This window comes from Sphaeroforma arctica (assembly GCF_001186125.1).
Source record: "Sphaeroforma arctica JP610 unplaced genomic scaffold supercont1.104, whole genome shotgun sequence".
NCBI classification, from domain to species: Eukaryota; class Ichthyosporea; order Ichthyophonida; genus Sphaeroforma; species Sphaeroforma arctica.
Window position 1 is genome coordinate 117769 of NW_014040454.1, and position 11523 is coordinate 129291.

The 11523-nt window shown below is 39.2% G+C and overlaps 2 protein-coding genes across 2 annotated transcripts in view; one reads left to right on the forward strand and one right to left on the reverse strand.

The window, feature by feature from the left end:
* The window catches only part of SARC_02351 (30S ribosomal protein S6), a 3002-nt gene extending 900 nt beyond the window's left edge, over window positions 1-2102 (forward strand). The window contains exons 2-3 of the mRNA XM_014303908.1: window positions 755-894; window positions 1812-2102. Coding sequence (XP_014159383.1) covers window positions 755-894; window positions 1812-2013 — 342 coding nt within the window. The 3' untranslated portion in view covers window positions 2014-2102. The remainder of the gene's footprint in view (window positions 1-754; window positions 895-1811) is intronic.
* Window positions 2103-10427: 8325 nt separating this feature from the next.
* SARC_02352 (hypothetical protein) lies at window positions 10428-10764 on the reverse strand (the record flags this gene model as incomplete). The annotated part of the gene is made up of 2 exons (XM_014303909.1): window positions 10428-10531; window positions 10575-10764. 2 exons carry the CDS (start codon window positions 10762-10764, stop codon window positions 10428-10430), a joined length of 294 nt encoding a protein of 97 aa, XP_014159384.1.
* Between the last annotated feature and the right edge of the window lie 759 nt (window positions 10765-11523).

Genomic DNA, 11523 nt, shown 5'->3' on the forward strand with positions numbered 1-11523 from the left:
TATATAATATATATGTATATATATATATATGTATATATATATATATGTGTGTGTGTGTCTGTGTCTGTGTGTGCGTGTTTGTGTGCGTGTATATATATATGTGTGTCTGTGTGTGTATCTATGTATCTATGTAGGTATATATATACACGTAGCAGCCCATATTGGTCATTTGTGCCACCCGGATATGCATTATTTGCTTATTTATGCCAAAATACGTATTTAATCTATTTGTACGTATGGTAATTGTAGCAAGCACACGTTCACAAACAGGTGTATCTTCATAGCTACATTTCTGTATGCACAAACTGTCTGTTTATCTATTTGTGTTCATGCTCATTGCACAGCACTCTATAAACCCTAAACAAGTATATATGTGTCCGGTATTTCCTTCTTTTTGTTTTCCCGTTTATCTAGAATCTTGCCACGTCTGTTCTTCTCGCCTTGCAAATCTACGCACTGAATGGTATGTATATCTCATTGAGATCGATAGCTTCATCAGTACAACCATCACATCATGTTTACAATTGAGATTGTCTCGTGAAGCTTCACAACATCTACCCAGCGCAGTAGTTCTCAGTAGTTCTCTTGTCCGCAACAGTGTGTATGTTATGTGATGTCTCCCTTGTAGATTCACTCACACAAACATGACCAAACCTTCCATTCTCAGAATGTTCTGATATTTGCTCGCCACTATACTATATATATCGGCTTTCTCGCTGCCAATTTATTCAAATGTTTTTGGCCTATACTTCAGAATGTGGTTGGTCCTCTGCTGCTGCGAACGTCCAAGTTGATTCAGAATCGCGGAGGTGTGGTCATTAAAGTCGAGAACTTTGGACAGCAGGAACTGCCACACAGAGCACGCAGACATATGGAGTACTTCACGCACGCACGGTAGGTAGAAATCGTCAGCCGGGTGAATCGCAACATACATAGTCTTGCATACGTGTATGTGGGTTTCAGCGTCTGTTGCTCGTGTATAGAAAAATTAGCAGCCATTTGTACATATACATGCTACAGGTATATGCACGATATTTAAGTATGCATACATGCACACATGCATATCCATCTTAAAGCATCCGTGTATGGCTACTTTGATGCGTGTTACGGCGGTGTGTAGTGTGCTTTCAATGACAGTGGTGATTGTGGTTGGTAGTTGTCCTGACCTTCGCCACTATCTACATCCTCCCTACTTTCTCGCCACGGGTTTCCTTTCATTGGTATACCTGGTCGGTATCACATATCTGCATGTTCTCAATCTTTCGTTGTTTGTTGAGTAGCGTTAAAAAATGTGTCAAGGATTTTAGTTTAGTCCATCACTCGACAATCTGAGTATATCATCTGTATGCTGAATACCCCCACCATACTGAAACTCTTCTAGTCTGTGGATGTTCGCTTGTATATGCCAACTTCAGGCGTCAACATATACACAGTCGTGTTTTGTTGTGCACTTGATAGATATATTTTAATAGCACTTGTTTAATGACTCGCGTACCTCGCACTATATTTTTGTCTCGCAGAGGACGCCTGCACTCGTGTGGCATGCACAGTTTTGATAATCTGCGCTTGTCACAGTACATTCATGTCCGCAATAAGTGAAATAGAAGGATCGCTCTGCGACGTCGTTTGTAATCGCAGTACGGGAGTGACCTTGTTGCTATGCATGTGATGCCTAAAGAACAAATGGTGGACCATGTATATTAGTGCTTTGAAATTGAGTGAGCTAGACTTTCTTAGGGTCATATCCCTGTGCCGTATATTTATAGTCTCTTCGAGGTACTTATAATACTGATTGGTTATTTGTGTCACAGGCGCTTGGGACTACAGTTCACAGTTGGTACAGAGTTCATCAAAAGTCTCCAGTCAGCTCTCGCGGCCAACACGGATGTAATCCGCTACACATTCATTAAGAACTCTCCTGTACACAAGCACGAGAAGAAGATGTTCCATCGATGCAAGAATCTCGACCGAGCGAAACGAATGGAGCTTCTGCAGAAATCGAAAGATGCGTAGGCTCCCTTGTATTTGGAATAGTTTCCGAGATATTCAGGGCGCCCGTAGGCCTTCGATTGATGATTAATAAATGTACAAGTTCACTGGTGTTGGAGTGGTACTAGACGACAGTTTAGTTTAGATGACTTCATAGGTAGCTTTGACTGTGCGAACATCAATCGTACTTTTGTTAAAAAGTATTCGAAACATGGCTTATCGTGACATACATGTTCGATGCACAGATATGACTTTGTCTCTCGCACATATTTTTGCTTAGACTTTTCCTATCTAAATATATCAATCAATAATATTTGATACTCTGACGCCGTGTTTTGAGTAGAGGATTCGTTTATTTTGAGGCTTCCTACCTGAGTTGCAACCATGCAGGCGAAAGATATATATGTGTTTAGTTTAGATGACTTCAAAGGTAGCTTTGGCTGTGCATACTTTTGTTGAAAGTTAAAATCTATTCGAAACCTTGCTTATCGAGACATCACCGATGCACAGATATGACGATTTCTCGCGTAAATTTTTGCTTGGGCTTTCCCTATCGAAACATCTCAACATTGTACAATTATGGCTAATAGTAATGGTCTGATGCCGTGTTGAGTGAAGAAGTATTTTCATTTTGAGGCTTCCTACCTGAGTTGCAACCTTGCAAGCGGAAGATACACATATAGGTACAGAATTACACCAGTGCGTGTCTATATCTGCTAGTAATGCTGTAGTTGGCCAATCCCCCTCCCCCCCCCCCCCCCCCCGGACACGAATTAGTGCTAGGAGCTCAAACTATGTGTTAAAAAGTAGACTACGTAGGACTTAGCAGATATTACGCAATGTGACTCTTTAAACAGTACTTTGATCAGGAGTGGCTGCCACACCACAATAGAAGCACTACATCAGACCAGATACTTCAAATGGTCCAATAAACACGTGAGGATTTATTTTTTTAAGTCGGTAACACACATTATTCGAAATTTTGCATGCGCGCCCGGTAAAATATATCCAAAGGATGGCAATGCGAGTGATTATATCCACACATGAATTGTTTAATGCTTATTTGTTACTCATCTTAATTGAAATGAAAATGAAAGAGGCCAGCCACAGCATAATTATAGAAGCATTTTAAACCTAACCTATGCGTGAATAGTAATGGTTACAGGTACTACTTGTCTCAAATGAGATGACCTGATAGTGTTCCCACTATGATTAATCCAGTTCACAGAATGCACGAAAGCGCTGGCTATAATTTCAACTTCGTATGTACAACTACACGTGTTTATAGCGCTATGTATCGACCAGAGCAAAATTTTATACCATTGCATATCGGTATATATTTGCCTACCACGATATTGGCGACTACTTTGCGATTATTCACGAACTAACTGTCGAGACTATTATATTCAATTTAGGTGTATTGGAATTGACAAATCGGATAACTTTTAAAGATCGAAATAGCATGCGAGCTGTGCATCGTGAATACCAGCTAAAGGTGACGGTAGCTGGGAAAGAGAACGGGTCGAACCTTCGTCATGATCAAATAAACGTGATATCCAACGAGCGTATGCGATCTGCTTTGCACTTTGCTTTCTCCCATGAAAAGAAAATTCACTATCAGCCCAACATTTTCCACTTCAAGAAGCTGCTTGGTTATTCCAATACCAATTTGGTCTTCAAAGCTGATTAAACTTTTCAAATGAACACTTTCCGAATTCATCATTTTATGTAGCATACAATTCCAACCAATCAATGTAGCAAACACAATTATTCGGCTTGTGCCTGCACGTCATCTGGATTCAGACTTGTCCAGAACTTTCAAGATCAAATTGCAACCTGGAGTCTGCACTGATATGTGTAGATATGTCAATACAGACGACCTTCAGAGAATGAGGTTTGAACACAAACAGATTGGGTGTGTACCCAACGAAAGTGCAAGGTTCGAGAAGGAAAGAAAAATGTCATACAAACTACAATACTGTTGAAGTGAAGATCGCGAAACGATGAGCTTTCGACATCTTTAGTTCTAGAAATCGTTAATGAAATGTTGGGCTAATGTCACATTACGAGAGTTGACAATCGAGTTTCTACTTGTGCTATTTTTAAGGTAAACTTCACAACATTCATTCGTACTGAAGCTTTCTATTATCCACAACTGAAGCGAGGTCAAATAGTGTGTAGAATGACAAGAACCAATTTGCTGCACAAATACGGTACCTTCGAAAAATCCAAATAAGGGAATGTATGAAAGATTTCATTGAAATTTAATAAGAGATACTCTGTGGTAAATGTGTAATCGGCGGTAAAGCATAAAGAATGATGAGAACGATACGGCGATCACTTCGGTGGCCGCTCGAAACATTATTTGACGCATGGGAGAATAAAGGTGTATTCTACCAAAACCAGAAAAAAAAATAGTGCTTGCCCTCTAAGAGTGCACCTTATTTTAGTCTATAATTGATACGATCGTCGAGGTATTTGTTGGCTTGAAAATGGAAACAGGATAATATTTAAAGTAGTATTAACGCACAATTAGTATCATCAGTTTCCAAACAACTCGGAGTCAACAGCTCAGTACCCCGGAATTTACTGCCAAAGATGAACCGATAATGATACTCTGCCAGATGTCATACCAGTAAAGGATCAATCTACACCGCATACACTTATGTATGGGTACACATGTAAATATGTATACCAACCCTCAGTAAAGGGAAAATAGAGACACTTATTATGCATCTTTATGTATTAACAAGTACAGGATGACATTTTATGGCACTTATGCATGTGTATTCGGACTCGCTATCGATTTTTATACCAAGCCGTCTGCTGAGGTCCTATCGCCTAGTAGCTTGGGGGATGCTGCATACTCTTGGTATATACGATAGTAAATTTTTTTCCTGTGTCAGAGTAGGCGAGAGTAAAAGTCGGCTTGTGGGCATTTAATCGTACAAACACAATATATTTCCGAATGAATCTTTCTTTGATGCGACTAGTTGGTAGTGTACATACTATAATGCCTGTAATGATAAGTTAAGTTCAAAATTGAGCGTTCCGTACAGTTATCCAATTGATGTGATGTGTATGTGGATCGATCAAAATTGCTGCTTAAATAAGTATAAAACTAAATTTGTCCTTCGCCTGTCGGCATCCGAATGGCAACTACTTATAGATTTTTTTGGGATATTGAACTTTTCGGAGACTGTGGCGTGTAGTCAGATAGCTAAATTTTGTTGGCGAACGCATTCACAGTTTTCTACTGTATAAAACTGAGGCCTCTATTATTGAGTTGCTTCAAGAGTTCGTCAAACTCCCACGCCAATATATTAGCTTGTGCAGATATGCCAGCGGCCACGCTACGTCCCGAACTCTACTTAAATTTTGTCTCTATCGTCATACCCTCCAGAGGGTCCATCAGGTACGCAATAAGTCTATGAATAACTTCCCTCTTTCACAATTTAATTTTGAGGGCATTTATGGAATAAACATACTATATTTCATTGTGTATGGGTATTTTACCTCTTCAATACATCATGCCAAATAAACAGCGGTGATGTGATCGTTGACTTCACTTTCACCACCCTAAATTTCATAATCTTCTCATCGTCAGCTGCATGTCTACATACATTCTTCCTCGCTTTTTGCTTCTCATCAATCAGATTACTACTTCTAAACACACTATTTCGTAATATAAATATTAAATCAAACATTTTTTTGTACAAGTTCAAGCATATCTCACTCCATGCCATTTGAATATATATGTCGCTATTGCTGTTGCACTCATTCTCGTTCCAAACTTACCGTTTATATCTGTACCTTACTGTAATCGTTTCCTGGTTCTTAAAAAAAAGGTAAAATACATTTATCTGTGGACGATTTTGTGCGTATTCCTGCCACATATCTTGCAAAAATTGTGCAACAGTTTGCAGGAGGCTTCCGTGTCCACACTAGCTCTGTATTGTGCTTTTTGCCCTGCTCTTATGTGAAATGTTTTCATCACATGAGATCAATAATTGTCGTCATCTGTTGTCTAACACATGTATACCGTTCACATTTGCTGCTGGTTTGTATAATTGATAAGCTGCTCCTCGTTTATATCACGTCCGCTCGAGACATTTTAAAGAAGCATGGACCATAACATATGTACGTACAAGTAACTGCTTGTACATGTGCTGTGTTTGTTATTTTTCAAATCAATAGTATCAAATGTGTACATATATGTATATTCTTAATACGCCGTCTAGTGTGCCATTTTCAGAAAACTTATAGACAAGAAGTAGCGCGTGAATTATGTTCGTATAATTGTACATTTCTTGCTAAGGCAGTGCTACAGGTTGCAGGAGGTGTTCATGTTCACTCTGACTCTGTTTGATGCACTCTCTTTGTAACATGCCTTGGTGTGAAACTTTCCCATCGCATGTGATCAACTATTGCCGCTACCTGTTGTCTAACTCGCAGATGCTATTCACATCTGCTACTGTTTTTGTAGTCTTGGCAGGCGACTCTTCGTTTGACTCACGTCCGCTCGTGGCGTTATAGTGAAGCACAAACGCTATCACATGTACGTACTAGAAACAGTTCATATACGAGCTGTATTTTTTATTTTACATATAAACAACACAATGTATATCGATATTGTGAAGTAATCAGAATATTTTATTTGTATTGTTGTTTTGTAACGGCACCATAAATCGTGAGACTCGCCACAACATCCTCCGGACCTTTACTGAGGCCTCCACGCTTATTCGTAGCATAAAGAGAAACGTGAGTGAGTATTTTCCCACTGGTCGTAATGTAAGAGCAATACTGCACAACAGAAAGGCGGTCTAACACATTCAGATGTATTACGACTTCTGAGATTTCTGTCCTAAAACAATCACAACTATTTTGTATCACATCTTCTCTCATAAACTCGGTCCTGTATTTGTTATAAACCAACGCCCATTGTAAAATGGATTCTTGTTTGCTACAAAAATCCGATTGGCCCTAGAAATTACTAAAGGCTGAATTCCAGTACTGAGCCATTACCACGACTGTGGCCCTTTGAAAGTTATCAAAATCCCAAAGTCTGTATATGCTGATAGTTTTATTCTTCTATAATATTATAATGGCCTAATATCCGATTGCGCGATTGAATTCGCATTTCTAAGCCTGTTGTCACGTATATGTTGGAATAAGAGCTGAAATTAGTTACACGGAATCATTGTATCCTAAAATAGTGAGATTTTATCTTTAATAGTGCAAATTCAAATGTACTTGATACTCGATCCACTATGTAGCATCACAGTACTAGAAAATATTCCAGAATCCGAATCTACAGGATTCCCAATACCTGAGAATCGGTTCTGAACCCAAATACTAAATTCCTGAAGCCATCAGGACTTCGTGAAAGGAGCATTCAAGTGAAAACCCGAGTCTGTGGATTGGCAAATACAGGTCACAAACAAAGACTCCGTTCACTTTCCTCAGACTAGGACTTATCCTAGCTGATAGAAGCTTACTTGAGGAGAAGACTATTGTTTCCTTTTGTCGTACCCTTCTAACTACTTCCTTACACTCTATATCACGTTTTGAATATATTTTTGTGTTGATGAATCTTAGATGATTCATTGTGCAAATTGTCTATTCACGTCGTGTTCCGTTCGCATTATTTATTTTTCCACTGCCACCATCACACGACCATATATAATTGACCTGGCATAATTGTTGATACATCAGAACGTTTCTGACGAGGTAAATTTTCGGTAATATTCACATCGCAAACCATACAATCATTACTTGTATTAAGTCATATGCTGGGCTCATATCACCTTGCCTTCCTCCTTAAATACACATATTTCTATTCGAGCCTTTGACATACATTTTGAAAGCGCCATCATGCTCCTCCTTACTCGTAAATCCCTCCCCTTACATACAACCAAATCTCCATCCCTGAAAAAACCATGTAGAGCCGCATTCCAGTGATGAAGAAGGTATTTTTCAGTGTATTACAGTAATAATTCGTCTTTGTTTTTACTCAAAAACTGAAATGCTTGATTTTCCCGAGACTCGTATCACTTTCCCCCCTTGACGATGGTTTTACATGCCGTGCATATATATCCGATAATGAAACGCGGTATATGAGCCTCTTTCTTGTACCAGGACGTTATCGTATACTGCTGAAGGCGTCTATCGGTCGATATGGCGATATGTTGGTAAGGTGAACCCTCAACCGTTATTTCCCTACAGGATTTTCCACACGCCTGGTAGCTCCACACGCTTTCCGTTTAATGTGAGATACCCAGTACAACAACGCACACGACAATACACACTATACATTCCAAGTTCGTGTACGTAAGTACATTGATCGTCGTCTATTGCACGTACTTTCATTCTATCTATATGAACGAAACACCTCGTGTACGTTCACATACACATTTTACGCTTGGTCACTACATATCTCCATTGATTTGGATTTAATTTTTATTTTTACGCACCTTCGTGATCGACTGTCCATCTTCAGCTCGTTTACCCGTAGGTACATGTTTAGGTACGAAGTATCAACGTCACTGATTCTTTTCCCAGTCAAAAACGACTTGATCGGACAAGTATTAGTAACGTTTATATGTTCCATATGTAAACTGCCGTACGAGTTTAGCAAGTAATCGGAATATCTGAAATTCAATCGTGAATTATTAAAGTAAAGATTATCTGTTAGCTTATAGACTCGAATCAATTATAGTATTTAAGCTATATAATTAAGAGTGAGGCTTTAGCAGGTGTCATCAATGAACGGGTGGAACAGGAAATGGCAATCAAACAAGGTAGACTCTCTTAATTGAGGAGTATATACATGTTTATCTATTTTTAATTGAAAACTCGCGCAGCAACCGGGTCATAGAACTCAAATACTTGGGGCATGATCAATTGGATCGAATGTGGTATTAAGCAAACCCTTTTTCATCACACTAGGCAAAATAAGCAGGTAGATCTAATCAATTCCTTTATTGGAACCTAGTGCATAGCAACAATGTCCCAGTACTGTGAAGTTGAGCACTAACAAACAGGTAAAACACGACTGCATCACCTTCAATATACCAATACGCAGTTTTGAGGATCTAGAAAAGTTTAAGCGAACACGTATGTGAAGTGTTAAAGATGTATAAGTAATACAACCAGTAGTTTATACGACGATATCATCAAATAACCAGTACATTACACTACATGTCATTTGACATATAGAGGCACTTGAGCACACATAGTAGGACATCGTCTGAATAATCGAATTTGATTTGTCATTCGTATCATGTGATGTTGGCTACTGTACTAGAACGTTCCAATCTACATTAAACTCGTATATACTAACCAACTACCACAAACCCGTAGGGATGTCGATAGTACTGATTGAGTATGATAAGGTTGTGCACAGTTGCGATGCATACTACATGATACGTGTACATGAGCATATTATTAATCAATGCTTTGATACACTTGTAAAGTCCCAGCCATGATAGAACTCTTTACAATCAAATATAGCTGCACTGATTTATCAGTGGATACGACCTAGTGTTTTATAGTTTACAGTTTTGATCGAATATCACCTGCATTTTTGTTTTGTTTTGCAGTACGATAGCTTTTCTTTAATCTTATCATCAGTCGGGAATTCGTCAGGGAAAGTATCATTATCGTACACAATGAGCTTTCATATCTGGTAATAGTGGCCTGTCACTTTAACGTAATGTTCTCGTTCACTAGTTTCATAATGTACGCCTGACATACCTTAAGAAACTTTACCGTGACCCTACGCACTGTCGTTTTTTCGGAATGGAAACTTTACTACGAGCTAATGCAGCTACTTCCTCCTATACACGCTTCTTTTCCTTCATTATATATCGTTTGCGTTAAATCTGCACTCTTTTAGCCTGCATCATTGATGATATCATAGTGATTATGTCCATTTCGGGAGCGAATAGAGCTTTGGATACTTTTGCCTCAGTTGCGCCAGCATAGAGCCAGACTGCATCGTACGTGACGGATCTATCTCACATTCTTCGAATATCTCTTTGATGTCTATGGCTTCTCTATTAATGGTCGATGCATATTAATGTCGTCTAGCTCAACCCTGTGTTAATTTAGGAGGACGATGGTTTTTGATGAGCACTATCTCCGGGAAGGCCTCACTACCAATACGTACAATAGCTGTATGTGAAGATATAAGTGTTGTAGCAGATCATACTGCAGTAGCTGATCTATCATTGCGGTTGGCTACCCCAGTGTATTTTACTGCACGTTTCTTGTGTATGTGGTCAGGAGAACTAAGTATACTTCCGAGCTTAGATTGCTTCAGAACATAAACATTAAAATGTCGTTTACTTCCTCGGACAGCATCACCTGGACTATATCCCACAAGTTTGTGTTCAGCTATACCTTCGTTAAAGACGAGTTCATTATCAAGGCCTACTTCAATATAACACGGCATCGCTTGCTGTATCAGCATACACTAGGTTGCTATCATCATCTGCATACATTTCATTGCTGCCCTCCATAAGATCATATAATTGTTCACCTGACTAATTCGATGCACCTTCCAATGTATAAATCACCAATACCAGCTGCTGCACCTTCACTGCCAGCTCCATTACCGCGGCTAATACCTATACTTTCATTACCAGTGGTGCCATCGGTAACTGCACAAGAATCGTCATTAATAGCACCACCACCAATACTATCATTCCCACTCACGTCATCGTTTTGTTTCTTAAGTGCGCTTGCTCCCTCAGCTGTACCTTCATTTATCATTTCGAATTTTTCATCATACAGCGCCCGTCGCCGACGCCAGAGTGGGCAAAGGCTCGGAAATACACCTTTGTATCACTATCTATTTTTTTGTTCAAATTGAGCACGTCACTTCCTGTTAGTCCTGCTGGATAACACCCAGTACATTCAAAAACGAAATCATTAGCACCTGCAAAATGCTTATTATATCTCTCCACAAGCATTTTCGTTCGTTCCGAAAAAATTGCTCACGCTCACGGGTTGATTGTATCTAATTATTTAGTTCTTGTACCAGCTAAGGCTTGAACTTGTAACCATTACACCCACCCTGCTTTACAATAGCCGTGGGATCGAGGTATTAAAGCGTAAGCCAATGCAGGTGTATCAATGTCATCATAACATATTGCATGATAATTTAGCTGCTGTTTGATAAATGTCTGTGCAAGGTCAATTAATGTTGACAGACTGTCCGATCTGTTTGCTCCTCAGCAAAGTCATCTACCATATTCTGCATAGTGTCCACAACATCATGAATCAAGAAACCAGTTACATAGTCGACTGCGTTGACTAATCATGTGATGGCAAGCAAGAATTTCATGAAGCTAGCCTTGTTTATATATTTAACCTGTGGAACTGAAACTATTTAGTCATTGTACAAAACTTGGGCGGGCTTTCTTCGAGTCAGTGCAAGAAGTGTGATTACTTCATCCACTCCTATTCTTAAACCTTTAGTATCCCAAGAAATTAAACATACATTATCACCTGAGAGAATGAACTTGATAG